The sequence below is a fragment of the Pygocentrus nattereri genome, chromosome 10 (genome assembly GCF_015220715.1).
Source record: "Pygocentrus nattereri isolate fPygNat1 chromosome 10, fPygNat1.pri, whole genome shotgun sequence".
Taxonomy (NCBI): Eukaryota; Metazoa; Chordata; class Actinopteri; order Characiformes; family Serrasalmidae; genus Pygocentrus; species Pygocentrus nattereri.
Window position 1 is genome coordinate 5,796,397 of NC_051220.1, and position 19,126 is coordinate 5,815,522.

The 19,126-nt window shown below is 40.3% G+C and overlaps 2 protein-coding genes across 2 annotated transcripts in view; one reads left to right on the forward strand and one right to left on the reverse strand.

Moving 5' to 3' along the window:
- lck (LCK proto-oncogene, Src family tyrosine kinase) overlaps window positions 1–6,601 on the forward strand; it is a 48,366-nt gene extending 41,765 nt beyond the window's left edge. The window contains exons 11-13 of the mRNA XM_017707793.2: window positions 3,408–3,561; window positions 4,353–4,484; window positions 5,713–6,601. Of these exons, the coding sequence (XP_017563282.1) occupies window positions 3,408–3,561; window positions 4,353–4,484; window positions 5,713–5,918 (492 nt within the window). The 3' untranslated portion in view covers window positions 5,919–6,601. The remainder of the gene's footprint in view (window positions 1–3,407; window positions 3,562–4,352; window positions 4,485–5,712) is intronic.
- Window positions 6,602–9,438: 2,837 nt separating this feature from the next.
- Window positions 9,439–19,126, reverse strand: tmem54a (transmembrane protein 54a). Its single transcript, XM_017707794.2, has 6 exons — window positions 19,015–19,126; window positions 14,664–14,860; window positions 13,225–13,284; window positions 11,753–11,953; window positions 10,978–11,118; window positions 9,439–10,324 (listed from the first exon to the last, which is right to left on the reverse strand). The coding sequence occupies exons 1-6, from the start codon at window positions 19,016–19,018 to the stop codon at window positions 10,181–10,183; spliced, it is 747 nt and encodes a 248-aa protein (XP_017563283.1). The 5' UTR covers window positions 19,019–19,126; the 3' UTR covers window positions 9,439–10,180.

Consider the following 19,126-nt stretch of genomic DNA (forward strand, 5'->3'; position numbering starts at 1 on the left):
TCATCACTACATGCAAGCTAGACCTGATGTGCACTGAATTGACTGACTCGATTAACTTCACCAAAATACCCCACACAAGCCAACAAAATACATCACTTGTGTTAGTTAAGCTGCTTTTTGAGGAGCTCATGTTGATATATAACAAGTGTTTAACATTTAATACTAGACATACGTTCATGAAATGACATTTCGATTCACAGGAATGCTAGTTTGCTTCTGTATGTATGCATCACTTGATTATTCTCATGGACAAACCGGCTTAGACACGGATTCCCTAATCTGGGCCAAATGGCAACCACAAAATGACGCAGAAAAACGGAATGGAAACTTCTGTTAAAGATCATTGGTGTTCCTGGTGCATCATTCATAAATAAAAAAAAAAGATCATAAATTCATCATAAAGTGGAAACAATTACATATTGAATGAAGTACATCCAGCAGTCAGCTGATTTCACTTAGATAGTGATGTTGTACAGATTACGGTGAACGCACACATACGAGAGCAGGCTGCACTGAAACTGAACTCAGAACACACAACAGCAGGCCTTAGGGCTGCAAGGGCTTCTGTGGCCAGTGGCCAAATATTTTCATGGTTTTAACGCATTTTAAATGGTGCATAACCCCTTAAATGGCCAGGGTCCACAAGTGGGCCCAGAGTTTTATTACACACTTCTATAACTTAAAAAAGCTCAGGCAGTTTGCACTGAAGTCCCTGTAGTTACTGAATAATAAGCCTTAGTATGGAATAAGCCTGAGCTTTTAAAGGGTTCGAATAAATGGCCTCAGTCAAAAAAGTGGTGGAGTATCAACTAGTTGTTTGAAAAGTGCCCCATTATTCTGCTGGCCATGCGTTGACTATTACAAAAAGACACCAATTCAATTGATATTTTTTTCCTTTTTTTATCTTTTCTTCATAATGAATATACGAATTTTGTGAAAATATGTACCCCCTAAAAGGCCAGGACCCACAGGTGGGCCTAAAGTTTCAGGCACATTTCTATAACCTGAAAATACCTCAACCAGTTAGCACTGAAGTCCCTGTAGTTGCTGAATAATAAGAATTAGTTTGTAATAACCCTGAGATTTTAAGGGGTTATAGAAGCTTGAATCACCAAATCAAATCACACACATCTTCTAAGCCACTTCTGGGTCACAGAGAGAGCTGGTGCCTATCCCAGCAGTCATTGGGTGGAAGGCAGGATACACCTTGGACAGGTCACCAATCCATTGCAGTGCAGACAGACAGACAGACAGACAGACAGACATATACATTCACACTCTCACCCCTAGGGTTGCTGCCTGTCTTTGGACTGTGGGAGGAAACCAGAGGAAATCCCATGCAGACACAGGGAGAACATGTAACCTGCACACAGAAAGGACCCTGGTCACCCGGCCAGGGAACCGAACCCAGGCCCTTCTTGCTGTGAGGCGACAGCGCTACCCACTGCGCCTCCGTCACATCACCAAAAATCAAGTCATTATTAATTTGTGAAAACCATCTCTGGATCAACAGTGAATCATGAATCGAATTGATTCACTTTTAGCTCAAATAGTCGCACCCTTACTGCCTATAATCATCACTCGATACGCCCAGGCAACAACGACCTGATTCAGAATGCCAAGAAACCAAGGCTCTGCTTTGCACTCCTTAAAACAAGAAATGATTGTGCACATCCTGTTCTCTCAGACAGGAAAACAAAATCCTGTAAAAGGGCCTCGTAGGCTAGCTACTGACCTGATCACGGCCTAAATTCCAAACTAGCCTCAGGTCAGTCCGTTGACTAGAGGTAGAGCACGAAACAGAAATGCAGGGCAATAAAAGCAGAGGAGTCGAGGAGCAGGCTGCGGGTGGTAGAGCAGGAAATTAACCATCAGAGAGTAAAAGAGAGAGAATGAACGGCCTGTGTAAACTGGGCGGAGGCGAATGGTACATGTTAAAGGTCAGACGAGGGGAAGCAGGAGCCTCCCTAACTCAGGATATCTGTCCATCTCCCTTTGTGTCACACGCACCTCTCAATCCACTTTTCATAGCTGTGAGTGAGGAGTCCGGTTTCAGTGCATTAGTAAGTCAGCACAGTGCAATCATTACAGCTCAGGAAAGAAACGGCTGTTTAATGTTAGACGTACAGGACGACTCGGATATAATAACGGGAATTCTATCCGTATAACATCAAATATAATGGGTTTAATTAAATCAGTGTGACGTAAACAGAGTCATTCAGAGTGGTTTGATGTGAAGTGGTTCATTGTGGAGACACTGAACGATGGGAACCAGGGGTCACCATGTCTACAGCACAAATATAGCCATTTTATTTACAATCCAAAATGACTAGTGAACCTGCACGTGGTGCAAAAACGTTTTTGCCTTAGTAAGGCCTGTATGTACCTTTCCACCACGGACGTTTTAAGCCCCAAGCATCTGATCGTATCTCAGGCATTAGGCAGCATATTCATAACCATTTTATTTGATAACTAAAAGAAATGTTAGATGTGTACAGATGATTCTGTAATGACTGAGAAACCTTTAGAACATCAAAAATGAAGTTCTAATAAAATGAATATCCAGAATGATTTTAAGTGGTGATGAGTTGACAGAAAGTATTGAAAATATATAATTACCGTATGTCATTAAGCATTTAATGTCTTCTCGGTGTTCCCAAAATGCATGCAATACTGAATAGAACATAAAATACTGTTTTTTATCCAGCATATCACTGTTGTCGGAAGGACACCTAGTATCTCCATTTTTGTCGTTTTCCAGTTTTTCACTTAATTTCATGATGAATGGACCGAAAGAAACAGCCCAAAATGACTTGGGGGGGTGGGGGAGTCTGGTTCCATTGACTTACATTAAAAGTAAAGTAGGTTTTTTCCTTCTCCTGTAAAGTTACCATTCTCGAGATACAAGACTTTCTTCCAACAGCAGTGAAATATGGGTTATCTTTAACGTAACTAATAGTCACAACTGTACACACTGTTAGAAATAAAGATTCTCTGCAAGTACATTTTTCATTCCTCAAGGTGCAAACAATGTAAATGTTCCCTCAGAGGTACAACAGTGGTTTTAAGGTCCAATTGTGTACCTTAGATTAGAAGTTTTTCCCTGTGGAAAAGTAGATATTTGTACCTTCATAATCTATTATTTTAAAACAGAACAATGAAATAAAAGCCTGGAGGTGAGACAGGGTGTGTGGAGTCAATACAGCTTAGAAAGGATCATTTCAATGTATTATGGTTCAGTTATGTTCTCTGACTAAAGGTACTGAGATGTACCCTTGAGGGTCCCACCCCAGTGACAGTTTCATACCTTTTTGCCTATTAAAACAAGTGATTCCAAACTTTTGAACACTATTGTACGCATTCCTAAGCACTGAGCTTTATAACTGAAGAAGTGCTGCCCTCTCCAGGTGGCAGAGGGAATGGCCTACATAGAGCAAAAGAACTACATCCACCGGGACCTGAGGGCAGCTAACATTCTGGTGTCTGAGGAACTCATCTGCAAGATCGCCGACTTCGGCCTGGCCCGCCTCATAGAGAATAATGAATACACTGCCAGGGAAGGTAAGAGAACAAGGCAAAATGCTCTTATGACTCAGAAAAGTGACCCATGAACTATCAGAATTATAATACACCACCATTCATATGCTACAATCATTGCCATTGATGTACACCTACATCTACACTGGCCACTTTCTCAAAAAAACCCTACCTTTACTGCCCCCACCACACCCCACAATTGGTGTTCGCAATCTTGTGGCCTTTCATCAAGTCACTTTCTGACAGCAGAGCTGCTCTTGGCTGGACATTCTCAGCAGTGGTCCACCACCCAAATAATATCTGGTCAATAGCAGTCCTGTGGTCAGAATATCACTAGTGGTGAACAGGGTAGATGGATGCTGATACACTGTGCAGCAACAGATGGGCTACAGTCCGTAATTGTGTACCTATATAGTGAAGCCCAGTGAGTGGAAGTACAAGGTTGTGTGCTCAAATTGCACAAGGGGTGTAATGAGGAGCTTAACAGCTACAGTATGTCTAAATGTGCATGGGAGCATGTAGATAACCTTGTATCTCCAAAAATGAGAATAAAACACAAGGTTTTGTACAGTGACCGTATGCTTTATATGGAACTAACATATTGTTGCTGTTGGAACAAAACCTCATATCTCCAAAATGGCAACTTTACAAGAGATATTACTTGTAATAGACGTTAATAGGATAATGGACTAATCAAGGTTTTCTAATTCTGAACCATTTCTGTTCTTAAAACTTTAACACGGTACAAAGAACAACTGGAGATTTCAAGTAACGCAAAAAAAAAAATGTACGGTTTGTGTGTTGTTACCCCAAAGGTGCCAAATTTCCCATCAAATGGACGGCTCCTGAGGCCATAAACTACGGCACCTTCTCCATCAAATCAGACGTGTGGTCTTTCGGAATCCTGCTGACTGAGATTGTGACTTACGGGAGAATCCCTTACCCAGGTACATACCATCAGCGCTGTTCATCAACTCAAATATGAATCCGTTCTGTTTCTGCGGTCAGTAAAGGAGTGATAAGTCAATGAACCAATCCGGCTGTTGAAGAATCTTAAAAACTGGACTGTGCTGTGGCTCTCCAGTGTCCAGGATCCAGGAAGGGTCCAGGAAGATCCAGGAAGGGTCGCATTACTTTACTTACTTTTTTTACTACATTATATTTTCTCGAACAAGATCACGTCTTTCTTCTCGAATACAAGTAAAACAAGACTAGACAAGCCTAGTTTTGGTGGACTGCTCTTCACTGCATGGCATATGTGCCACACTGTAGGATGCACCTTTGCATTAGGGCTGCTCAATTATGGCAAAAATCATAATGACCATCACTTTGGTCCATCTATGAAGCCAAAGTCATAATTGGATCAAGCACCCAGCCCTACCTTGCATACCCATATGTTTTAGCATAGTGGATTGCCACTTAGATTTTCACCAGCCATTCTGGCTGAATATCAAATGGCTTCCTACTCCCTACATAGTGCACAACATAGGCCTAAAAATAAGATCTTTAAAGGTGTATAATAATGCACTATTTAGGGAATAGGGAGCACTACACCTGCTGCTACTACTTCAATATAATAATAATAATAACAACATCAAAATACTTTTCTACTTTACATTTTGGTGCATTTATTGGGCAGGTACCTCAACTTGGTGACTATCATCACCCAAAAGAGCGAAAAATTGCTCAATAATAGTGGCAATATTGCCCGAGGTCAAACATACAGTACTCACCAATCATACTGAATCCGTTTTTAGAGCTTTTAATTTTCATAAGACCCAAGACTTTTTCAATGAATGTGTTTCCAGCTTCCTTTAATTATTTGTAGTTAGTCCCACGTTACGTAGATTCCACCGTCGCTTCATTTACTTGTGTATACTGGCACCTACTATTTGTCTCGTTTGCTCAACAATTTTGACAAGAGGTGTCAGTCAGGGAAAGATCGGTCAGCAAGATAGGCTGGCCTGAGTCCATATATGTCCACTTCAAGCCCAGCCAGTCAGGTGTTGGTCATTAAATGTATGTATAACGACACATTAGGCATTATATACTAAACACAGTAGAAAGCTGTGTAAAAACACAGTACAACTCAAAAGCCTACATATAAACATCTTGAAGTACTTGCAGTGAAAGATGACCATTTTGTGTGACCACTCTGTTCTTGGCCTCTCTAAGGAATGACCAATCCAGAAGTGATCCAGAACTTAGAGAACGGATACCGAATGCCCCGTCCAGACAACTGCCCAGAGGACCTCTACGCCATCATGACCAAGTGCTGGACTGAACACCCAGAGAACCGGCCCACCTTCGAGTACCTGCGCAGCGTGCTGGAGGATTTCTTCACCGCCACAGAGCGGCAGTACCAGGAGCAGCCCTGCTGAGGCGCATCCACGGCCTTCCACTTCTTCTAGGAACTCTTAGGACACCAGAGGATGCTGAAAGAAACGATGCTATCAATTTTTCCCTTCCTGAAATTCACTTCAGTGGGACCATATGTGCCGTGTATAAACTGGAGAGTGACGGATTGTTCTGCAGAACTTGGCAGTAACCGTACGTCTGTGGGTGGGCGATATGACTATGTTATTATGGTAAATCATGCCACAGTGTGCATTCATTAACAAGTCTCTTCCAACTTGTTAAACCTTAAGAAACGAAACATTGGGATATTCAGGTATGGCAACATTCCATTTTTGTCATTATCGCCTGCCCCAAGCCAAAATTCACAATTACTTTTTAAGATATAAAATAGTTGCTATAATTCTACACCATCATTATAAGACCCAACTTTTCAAGTAGCTTTTGTAAATGACATGCAAAGGTGCATCTTCGCATTTAAATATGTTTCATTTTTGCTGTGACTGTGCTACAAAACTTCCATCATGGATTTCTTGAGAAGCTTCTTCATAACTCTGTAACTGTAAGGCCTGGAAATGTATGGATCTTCAGGTATTTTCCTTCTCTTTAAAGGATTTTCTAGTTGTTTCTTCCAGGGTATGATTTTTCTAAGCTGTATTAAATTGCCTGACCTTTTAAAGTTAAAACTAAAGGTTTTCTGTTTGGTTTAGTTCCGTGTGTTTGTGCTGTTTTTGCCTTGACCACCGCCAACTGGACCAATCCAAAGACCTGCCTCATTTTCTTAGCTCACCATTGACTGTTTAGTAACTGTTGCTAGCTACTATTCCATGGAGCAGTAGATCATGAACACAGTCCTTCTGAGCACTTGAATGTTTTGAAAAATGTGATGCGAATCATTTAAAAAAAAAAAATAAAAAAAAAAAGTAGATAAACATCATAGTGGTAAAGCCAAGACCTCGGATTTAGATGAGGTAAATGGGGCACATCTCATGGGACGTCAATCATCAATTATGACTGCATTAAAAGGTGACTGTAAATGTAAAAATGATAACAGCTGTTGACAGCTAAATGACAGTTGTACTATTATACTATTTTATATTAATTTAGCTGTAAACAGTTTCATTTTTCTACTGCCCTATTATTGTATACCTTCTCAGAAGTCAGAACAAAGCTTTTACTTTAAATTCTAACTTCACTATGCAGTTCAAATCAGGATGAATGAGCAACTTCAGCCTTTAGGTTCTGTTCAGGAGGTTCATCTCTCACTGTATTTGTGTGCATGTTCCAAAAAAAAAAAAAAAAAGAAAAACACCACGACAAAAGCTGATCTATTAAAACATGTAGTCTTATTAGATGTTAGAGCAAAATACAAGACACAAAAATGTTCAATCTTCATGTTAACAAAACATTTATAATATAAAATTGTTAGTAATAAAATGCTATTAATAACTTTCTTTGGCCTACACATGTAGACCTGTCAGAGGCAGGGTGACATTTTTGAATAAAACTGATTTGAACAGACAAACAACAAGCAGTAAATGAAACAATGAAAGTGTAAAACAAATGTCCAATAAAAATGTAAGATCACAGACAAATTAGGCAGTAAATAACCTCTTCATACCAAGAGAACATCAAGTTAAATCTACTGTAACTTTTTCTCCAATCCGTCTTTCCTCAAATACAGTGAAATAAATGTATGACCAAGATTCCCGTCCCGCAGTGCTAATGCTCAGTGTTGTGCGCCAGGGAGTATGTTTACACGTCCAAATTAATCTGATAACTGTAGAAAATCTCTAGGTTTACAAGCACGTAAGAATGCTAATAATGGGAAAACTCATAGCCTGCATTAAAGGCGCAGAAATTCACTCAATGTCTCCTCACGTTCTGCTGGCTTTCTGTTCCCTGTTCCCGTGGGCCGAGCCACACACCCCAATTCCAGCCGGGGGGGGGGGGGGGGGGGGAAGGGGAGGGGCTACGTGCAGAATTATGTGCATCGTGAAAAAGAGAAGAGGGCAGAGAAACAGCCAAAGAGGAGAAGATCTGAAGAACAAAGACTGAGAAAGCAGTTCTTAGATAAGGCAAGTGTGTTTCAGCAGTGGAGAGACTTCAGAGGGTTCATGAAGCTAAAGCTGGCTTCCGCACCAATTAAGGTAGAACTGGGGGGGATTTGAAATTGAGGCACCTGAATATAGCCTAAGGGATGCACCATTTAAGGTGGAATGGGCAAATAAGAACAAGAAGCTAAGGCACCAGCATGTAAATGGTGCAAGAGTTAAGGTGGAATGGGAAAGTTTGAACATGCTGACTTCTGCCTTACTGCAAGTTTAAAGGCATGAAAACGGATGAGGAGGTTGCTGTTTCTGCTCGACAGGTGGGTAACATCAACTCATTTCTGCTGTTTCACAAAACCAATAGGTGTTTTCTGTGTTTTATCCTGTTTGTGATAGTAACTGATTAGCCTCGCAGTAGCAATTGTAGCAACAGCTTGCTAACCCACAGCCAAGCTTGTTAACATTACATGCTAAGTGGCTGTTTGCTCTAACATTATCAGGGTATTTGTCCGTACGTTTGCCACGAAGGTCTAAAAAAAAAGCAAGTTTGCCGGCCCAGTATGTGTGTGGAGTGGAGCTTCTGAAGAAGCACTGATGGGAATTCAGCTCAAATATCAATAATCATTCTCCAGAATCATACACTGCACCTTTAATGGCCAAATGTGATTTTAACAGGCATCTTTTTAAACATGACTAAATGAAAATTATTTGCCACGGTTAAAAATGGGTTTGATTTACTAGCAATTTTTTTCTGTTGTTTTCATGACCACTTAATAACTGCTGAAATAAGATATGATTGTAATATTGTTGTGCACATAAACATACCCAGCAACACTGTTATTGAATATCACTTTAAACTGTAAAAGCTTTACTTTTTGGCTTCTGTATCCTTTTAAGTTTACACTCATTCATCAACTTTAGAGACTCCCACCCTGTAGTTCCAATATACAGGTGTACAAAACAGATCTACTAGTTATAATGTGGGTGGTGGTCCAATATCAGCACAGCAGTGACCCTGACATGGCAGTATGTGGTGTTGGTATGAATGTATCAGACACAGCAGTGTTGCTGTGGTGTCACTACTAGAATGAGAGCGATGTAGCATTAGTAATAGCTGACATTTCAAAATAACCTAAAATACTAGATAATAAAATAGTAAGTTGTCCAATCACTTGCCTGCTTTAACAACTTTAAACATTAAACTTTGAACAACATTCGTAACCTTTTCAGACTGGATAAACTTTCCATGAGCTGTTCTCCTGCACAGAGCATTACATTCAGTCTTATGCATGTTCTGTGTTCTGTTTGAAAAAAAGTTAGCACATCCTTTACAAGGACTATTTTAAATATACTTTTCTGCAAATTTTGCCATATAACTTCTATTTGTGAGCTGGACATATTGAAAACAAATCAAATGTGCCATAACTTTTGCACAGGCAGTTTGTTTTCTGTAGAGGATGTGCACTTATTTTCACTTCAATCAACAAAACGTCTCATCTGACCAGGGGTTTTTACATTTTTGCACAAGACTATATAATATACATACCATTTTTTTCAAAGTAAATTTAAAACTTTCCTGAATCAATTTCCTGTTTTATTTTCCACGGAAGACTCCAAGCCAGATTTAAACTTAAAGTTTTGAGGTAATACATGTAGAGAGGAAGAGCAAAATAAAGTGAACCCACCTGTGCCTCAGGTGAGATGAACGACTGACTCACAGTGAGTGTGAAAAACATTTGGGGGTGTCCCGTGTTGGCTGACTAGTCCAACATTGACTAACTGATAACTAACTTACTCTTGGGAAACCAGGCAAGTTTTCAAGTTACACACACACACACACACACACACACACACACACACACACACATACACATTATATATATATATATATATATATTTTTTTTTTTTTAAAAACAGTTATCCCAGGCATAGTTACAACTGCTAAGCTATGAAGGACATCTTGGAGAACCAATGTGCTACAGTGCCACCTTGAGGCAGACCAGTGCTGCATCACTAGTTATTTAAAAATACTAAAAAGACAGAAGCTCACCGTTTCAGGAGTGAAGCAAGTTAAACAATGACTTTTCCCTGAATTTATATTTGAAAGTCTATTTTTCCCTAATGGACAACATAACATAAGTTTCATAAGTTTATTTTCAGGGATCCCTAGAATTTAGATTTTGGACCAGAGATTTATTAGAGACCCTCACCCAAATCCCCTGTATTGTGCATCCAGCTCACAACCAATCACTGGTCTGCTTAGGAGACGTTGCTGCATCTAGAAGCTCATGTTCCTCCGATGGCTCCCCCTCTTCTGGTCCATCAATGTGCTGCACTGTTACGGGCGATGCTGGTACAGACTCTGGTATACGAAAGCGCACCTGAGGTAATCAAAGTTACAAGGGACAGATTTACAAACAAACACCACACATTTATAGCCACATAATGACAGCTTAAGACTTACAGAATACAGAAGGGTTCCTCATGTTGGTCAAAAATATAACCACACAATTACAAAATAGCATATACTGAGGCCACACAGCATTATGCCAGTTTAAACTGTGAGATTTACTTCATCATGTGGTCATTATTTTACAAACTCTGTCAATCAAAGTAGCTCTATGTGTGGGCACCATCACTGGGACATCACAAGCTCGATCCCCACTGATGCTACAGCTATCAGTAGTCCATAAGCCCATAAAAGTACAATTAGCCTCACTCTTTGTATGGGTGGGATGGCCCTCCCCTCCCTAATCACTAGGGAGCCAATGAGAGTGGCCGTCATCTGATGAATGCAGTTCGTGTTCTCCTCCAGATGTGTTCCTGTCCAGTGATGCTGCATTCTGGAGGTGCTTTGTACTTTGTGTATATAATAGTTTATTAGCTCCAATGAATTTCAGGCACTTAAACTGTGCTTTCTAGTTCTTGTGATTTTCTTACCAACAGCATGTTGGTGGTAAAAATCATACTGTGTGTACAATTTTATTATTATGCAGAGGTGCAAAGACAAAATTAGATTAAAGTGATATTTTACCCTTGAAGCATTAACAGCTCTCTTTCTCCAGGGGCATGGCAGCCTCAGGAAGGCCGTGCTGGCCACAAAACAACGTCCAGAAAACACCATTTCCACCATAGACATCACGATCAGCAGTACCCACAGGATCAAAGTCGTCCCCTACAGCAAGAGAGGAGAGGCAGCCCAGTCAGAGTGTAGGTATTTAAAAAAAATAGAAAAACAGTTAATGCACAAATATAAGCACTATGCTAACTAGCAGAAGCAGATTTTGTCTAATATTTCATTATTTTTATGGACTTTCTTTGTTTGACCCTTTGCACCATGTGTAGCAGTGCAGGCTGAAGCCCAGCTACAGTATACTATACTGTTTATGATAAGACAGATTCAACAAGCAGCAAACTAACAAAAGCTATAGCAAAGTGGAGCTGCAGTTCCCCTCAAGAGTCTCCACTATAACAAGAATCTATGAGCTGTGCTGTGTGAACATGAATCCCCACCACCACACACACTTACAGTTTAGTTTGTCCACTCACACAGTTATAATAAAACACACTGCTTTTTATAAAGAGGAAGAATAAAAATCTTTTTATAAAGTCATATTTGAGCAGATAAGTATAGGTAATGGTGATTAACCACATTATTTTGGCTTATATTGTACATTATAACATTACTGTAGGTCATATTCTCTTGTCAAAATCAAAGCAAACCTCAAAATACAGGTGGCAATTTTTCATGAAAACAAACACTGAACACATTGACAGCATCACTGCAGGGAGAGCAGGCCTTCACTCACGTAGATGCGTGTGGGGTCGAACGGGCACTCGTTGGTGACGCGGTACGAATTGTAGGCACTGATGTTGCCTGGCAGGTTGCACTGTGTCAGTAGACTCATCCCGCTATTACTGATGGCCGTGACCATGGAGACAGTGACACTCACTGCAGAGGCGGAGCCAAAGAAGAATGCCAGGATGCTCATCACCAGTAATGACCACTTCTGTAGGGGGGAGGACAAGAAGGGATGTGAAGAGATGCATGGACAGCGTAACAGCACAGTCATCAACAATGCCAACAACGTTATTACATGCTATTTGGAGACTTCCTCATGTCCCATCTTTACCATTAAAGCGGCATCTTTAAACTGGAAAATCTAACTCTAAAAACAACTTCAGTACCTCTGTAGTACGTGAGGAAGCATGTTTACCACAGATGTACCACAGATTAAATTTTTCATTTTGGCCAGTGTCCCTTTAAGTCCAGTGTTTTATGAAACATACCAATACTTGCACCAGTCAAATGACTGGTTGCACTTGATTGTATGTTTTAAGACGTTTTGATCTTTGACGTGTTGAGTTTTTTTGCTTAAATGCTTAAAATTTAAATTTAACACCATTTTAATGCACGCCTCTCATTTATTTACGTATTTATTTTTGAATGAACTTTGGGGAATTTTAGTGTTAGAACCACAACTTTTTATTAACCTTATTAACTTATTATTAATATTATATATGGCAAGTTAACAGCTAGTTTAGTGGAATGTCTGTCCTCGTTAATGTGTTTTCCTCTCGTCTGAAATACAACGAGTTCATATAGCATGTAAACACTGCTAACAGTCATATATGAAAGCTAAACTGCAATAACAGACAATAACAAGCAAATTTAGTTTTTTGTGATGTCACAAAAACGCAACACATTTACATATCTGCCTAGTCAGTCTACAGCAGTTAAGCTCCAACCCTTCGCACTAAACAATAAAGAGTATTTCAGGCTGCCTGAAATAGAGGCACAATACAGGGCAGCCAATCACAACAGAGGTCACTACTCAGTCTGTTTATTTCTAATGGATAAAGAGAGGCTGGAAGATGGTTAGGTGAAAATAAATTAAGACTGCTTTTGGTTTATAAAAACAACACAAGAGTAGAAGACATCCTTGTGGAATAAAAAAAAAAAAAAAAAAAAGTAGGATATTGGCCCTTTAAGATGCAGCTCTTAAGTGGTTCTCCCAGTCAGGGATAATGAGTGTGAATAGCTTTCTCATGTCAAGTCAATGCAAGCACAGACACAATGCTGTGCACACATAAATAAATCTACCAGTGTGGCTAAATGAAAGACAGCAGAGACTTTGTGATTAGAGCACAGAAGAAACTATAATTCTTTCCACAAAGAGAGAAAGAGACAGAAAGTGACTAAGTGACTATGAAGGGCACTCTTAAGTGACAGTACGAATGGTTTATGTGTACACCCTGCACCTCTGTGTGTTACACTTACCAAGGGCTGGTTTTTCATGTTTTTAGAAAGTACAATGGCTGATATTCCACCAATAATTGCCTGCAGGTCCCAGCATGATGACCACGAGCGAAGGCGATCAGATGAGGAAATAAAAAAAAAAACAAAGATTTGATGATCAGGGATATAATTTGATACATGAACAAACCTGTGTGATATAGCATACATTTACTACAGAAGGGCCCCCAACCCTGAGAATTTCACCCACTCATTTAATGTGACTCATAAACCAGCTAATCAAGCTCCTTAGGAACACCTGGATATTACTGAGGTGAGTAAGATTAGGGTTGGTGCTAAACTCCACAGATAGGGTAGTTGGGTTGATCTCTCTTAGAACAAACTCGGAGCAGTTACTGGCCATAGATTTTCAAGGTCAACAAAATAGGCCTGATTTAAGTCTAAAATGCTAAACAGTTGTACGTAAATGCCTAAACACCCCCATGAACTGACATTTTGTTGGTGACAAGATAAAACATGGGACACATTTACACCATTTCTATTCACTGAGTTTAAAGCTGTACTACATAAGATTTGGAGACGTAACTGCACGCAACATGCAGAGGAACTGCTTTGATCCCTTACCTGCGGGGATGAGTCTGATTTTCGTGAGTGAGTTGAAAGAGAATCCAAAGAGATCTCAGTCAAATATTGAAGGACCCCTCTTCTGAGGATGCGAGTGATCTACTATTGGCATCATACCTTCATCATACATTCATAATGTTGATTTTGCACATAAGACCTAAATATGAAGCCTTTTGAGCCAGTCCATGTCAGGCTACTCCTTAAAGATGTACCACATAGCCTGAAAAACTCCAGCAAAACCTGACAACACTTCTGATAGATTATTATTTCAGGCTTTACAGGGTGACTCGCAGCAGTTTTGCTCTCTCCTGTGCCAACAATGCCACTCTTATAAATTTTAACAAAAAACTTATTTAATATATTGTTAACTACATCACCTTTGTAGCTCCAGGGCAAAATTTCTGACTGGGGAATTGCATTCTGACTAATTTGTACATTTGATTATCTGAAGAAAATAACAAAGATATTTAGTAACCCAAAATCTATTTTTAAAATGTTCAATTCCGAGGTCAATGCTCAATTCAATTTTTGTTATTTTATGCTTTAATATATCTCTACTCTACTAAAGCTTCTGGGTGACTAACATTTGATACTTGTTATCAACATTTGCCTTGAAGCTCCAGTGCAAAATGAAAGATGTAAACTTCAGACACCAAACATGTCTTGGCTGACTGACTATATTTGGGGGAAACTGTGCCAGTCTGATTTTTTCACCGAATTCTCCCTGTAGATGGAGCTTTGCCACTCGCACACAGTTCTCCGGGTAGAACTGCCGTATGTCAGTATGAGTGGCCATAATGATACTGGTTACTAGAGAATGAGAAGATATTGGTCCATACCGTCAGTCCTGCCACTAGAGCGATGATGTTGGAGATGGCGTATTCTATAGTGGCAAACTGCGAGCTCACTTTCACGTCTCTTAGCACAGCCCCTTGCACGAGCGCCCCCAGCAAGAAGTTTAAATGCCCTGCCAGCACCAGGCCCAAGCCCATCTTCATAAGGATCTTTTCATCCTTGAGACTTCTACAACACAGCCCTGAAGACAAAAAGGAAAATCATCTTACTGAGGCTGTCAGGCCACTTTGAGCCAGCACAGGAACCATTTAAGGTTTGAAAGCGCCTGGGGTTCTTATTAAAACACACACTAATGCAAGTGAAATGGATGCATTGCTATCATTTTTATCAAGAGATCATTCATCATCAAATTTCATCCAGGGCAACACTGAGTAACAGACCTTCCTGCTAAAGTTCAGTAGCACTTGGACAACCACCACCACCACCACCACCAGGAGCTCTCTATTTTTGTCTATTATTTTATTTTCCGACATTATTTAAAAAGAGCTGCTTTTCTGCTGTGTGAAAATTTAATGAAGAACTAACAGAAACCTACATTAGCCCTTTACATTAAGTTAGATTTAATCTAAGAAAGGAGTTCTCTTGGAGATTAATGTTTTTTTGGACAACAATGATATTTCACATCCCTCTTGTTTAAATTCCTTAATATATCAGTATTTATTGCTGAGTTTGTCTCATTTTATCTTTTTTTTTTTTTTAATTTTATCTTTTTTAAATTTTATTTACTATTCAAAACAACCAGCAAACCTTCAAGTGTCTTCCGAGATTTTATATGGCATGTTAATAAAAAGTAACACAGTGGTAAATAAACTATGTGTGTACTATTATGCCTGTTTGTATCGCTCTATTTTGGAAGAATTTTAAAAACTACTATAAACCAACGTCTCAGGCATCAAGCAATGTATCGACAACCATGTAAAAACCTTTCTGGTGAACTAAATGCTTTGGAGGTCTGGTTCCTATCACCACCACTGTGGACAATTCTGATTTAATAAGTTTCTCTAGTAAAGATTCATTTCACTAATGCATCAAACCACTTGGAAGAATTTGGGTGCAGTCGTGGGCTGGAGGTTAGGGAACTGGCCCTGTGACCGGAAGGTTGCCGGTTCGATCCCCAGCGCTGACAGTACATGACTGAGGTGTCCTTGAGCAAGACACCTAACCCCCAAACTGCTCCCTGGGCACCGACTGCTCTGGGCAAGTGTGCTCACTGCCCCCTTGTGTGTGTTAATGTTGTGTTTCACTTCACAGATGGGTTAAATTTCCCTGTTGTGGGACTAATAAGTATCACTTAAATGAAAAATTGGTGGATTTTCTTTTTAACAGTGCAACACATGCCATTCACTGTGTACAAAAGTTTCCAGTTTGACTCGAGGACACAACATGTAGATATGCTTCTCAAGTTTGTAGAACAGTTAGTGGAAAAGACCCAACAATACAAGTATTCCTCTGAGACCCAGATCATTGTGCTCGACACCCTGAGGTGCTGCAGCAGGTAAAGGCAAGAGCACAATCAAGCACATAATTGCAGTGTCAACAAGGTAAAGATTATCCATGGGAACCCAAACTGCGGCTAAAATCTCTCACAGCGGGATACGAAAGAAAAGGGAAGAAAACATGATGAGCTGAACAAGCTACTAATATGGAAACCAGTGACTTGTCATTTCGGCTTTGCATGAAATATGTTGTCGTGCCGCAAACAAATGCGTTTAATGTTTTCCAACTGGTTTAGGATATGATAAGTGGAGCTTTGTCACTGAAAACAAGTACAGCTTATCTTCAATGCAGTTTGTCCAAATGTTACCTCCTTAATAGCTAAATAAGTGTCAATGCAACCAAACCCAGATGTTATGCACACAAAAATGAACACGTTCCTTAATTAATTTATGAACCATAACCAGAATTACATCAAGGGCTAAAAGTCCTGCCTTGCATATTTTCAAAATTTTATAATTTAGCCATGCAACAGGGAACTAGGCAACACAAGAGCTCTTAAAAGCATCCTACAAACTTCAGGTTGTGGCGGTGACTGGAACAATGGGCCTCATTCACCAACCATTCTTATGAACCATATTTTTCTTAAAACCCACTTATGCGATTTTTACAAAGATTCTGACTGATTCACCAGTGTTTTATTATTTAGGATTTGTTCTTAGTTAAGAACAGAATTTACACAAACTCAAGCAAAAGCCGCAAAACAATTATGTGCTTTAACAACACGTCGTGAATCCAACAGACTTTTTCCTGGGATCTTTCTCAAGAACAAATTCAGGAAAAAACCTTGGGAAGATATTGTTGCATAAGGTGCAATTTGTGTCTACAACACAAATACAGGCATTTTATTTACTATCCAAAACTGCCAGTGAACGTACATGCATCCTCTGAATGTTGATGGTAAAATAGCGGAAAATGAAGTTTTCTTTGTGGACTGTTTTGCCTTACAGGCTCCTGCACGTACCTTTCTACCATAAATGGATTTAAGAAAGTGTATTTTAAGCCAGGGTGGTGCGATGGGTAGCGCTGTTGCCTCACAGCGAGAAGGGCCTGGGTTTGATTCCCCGGCCGGGTGACTGGGGTCCTTTCTGTGAGGAGTTTGCATGTTCTCCCCGTGTCTGCATGGGTTTCCTCCCACAGTCCAAAGACATGCAGTCAGGTTGTGTGTGTGTCTCTGCGTCTCTGCCCTGGCGACCTGTCCAGGGTGTATCCTGCCTTCCGCCTGATGACTGCTGGGATAGGCTCCAGCACCCCCCGCAACCCTGAGGAAGAAGCGACTCAGAAAGTGTGTGTGTGTGTGTGTGTGTGTACTTTAAGCCAAAATCTTCTCAAAAAGATCAAACAACATGTCAGGAATCAGGAAGTGTATTCATTACAATTGCATGTAGTAACTGTCTGTGAGGGAACCTTGAGAAGTATTAAACTCTTCAGACGTCTGGTTCCTATCAGCACCACTGCGAACAGAGCATTTCCCATTAAACCACCTGAATGACTTCGTGTCCATTTTAGCCTTTTATTTTTGACATGTTGAAAAATTTAGTAGGATTCCCCTTTAAGGGAATGGCCTTACAGCGCTGACTGGGCGAGTAGGATGAGAACAGTGACTCTGTGTTATGAGCACAAGAAAAGCTGACAATCAGGTTCCATGACATGAAAACAGAGCAAGGAATGCTGGGAGTGAGTGGCTGGGAAATGGAGCCACGAAGAGAAACACCCAAGGACAAACGGCAACCGCAAACAAATATAGGCCAGATTATCGTAATCATATGCAGTTATCTATAAATGCCGCATCATCCTGGGAACTCTATTTGTGGGGTTTTATTAAATGCCCATAAGACTGAATCACGCTTGCTTTAAGGGCATGTTTTACTTGTCTCACTCATGAAACGGGGACAAATGTGACTGATAGAAGAAAAAAAAACTAATCACAGGCAACAAAGAGTCCTTTTAAGCTAATTTGGACTGGTGTTCGACCGCTCTTCAAAAGCATCCAGCCAAAGCAGACTAAACGTTTCCATTCAAAACAAGAAATTTGACCTAAATGCAAACTACTGACTCTCTACGAGACACAACACTAGCCAACCCAGGCTGAAGTGTCTGAAGTGCCTTCAAGTGATTTAAGGTCATTCAGTATGTTCCCAAATCTGCCCATACAGAAATCTGACCTATGGCAATATAAAGACCTGAAATATGACCCATATTAACACATTTGACCTTTGTAATGGCATCGGTTCCATTTAGATCCATGACTTCTACATGGAACCATTTCACGCTTAAATGGTTCTTTGCATGGTGAAATGGTTCTCCAGATTGATGGAGAATGTGTTGTATATGGTTCCATCTAGTACCAAAAAGGGTTCAGCTATTTCTGTTGAGCTTGTATCAGTAGAAGAACCATATCTGGTGCTGCACAGAACCATTTTCACAAAGGTTATATATACATAGACCCATAAATACACACTGTCCATCAATCTGAAGAACCATGAAATGGTTCAATATAAAGCCCACGGTTCTAAACAGAGGCCCTTTTTAAGAGAGTGGCTAACTATCACCATCTCACTGAAGTAACAGGGCTTTACCTGAGGCCGGTCTTGGGCTATTCTCCTCACCTCTGAACACCAAGAAGGCTACTCCTCAAAGTCTCAGTGGACGTTTAGGTAGAGGGTCAGCCGCTGTGCTTAAAACATGAAAAATCATCTCATACTTTCTCGACAAAGTTGAAGAACCGTCAATTCGTGCTTATTAAGCATTGGCATACCACGCCTAGGCTGCCCATTAGCGCCGTTTCCACCTCCTGCATTTTCTAAATAGAAAAACTCGTTTCATTGCAAGTGAACTCACCCATTTTCACTACCTCCAAACGTTTCCTCGAGTCACTTCAAGTCATTTTTAATCCCGGGAAATCAGTCTGGGCTGTAACCGTGCTGTTGTGGTAGAGAAAGCGCCTCATTCC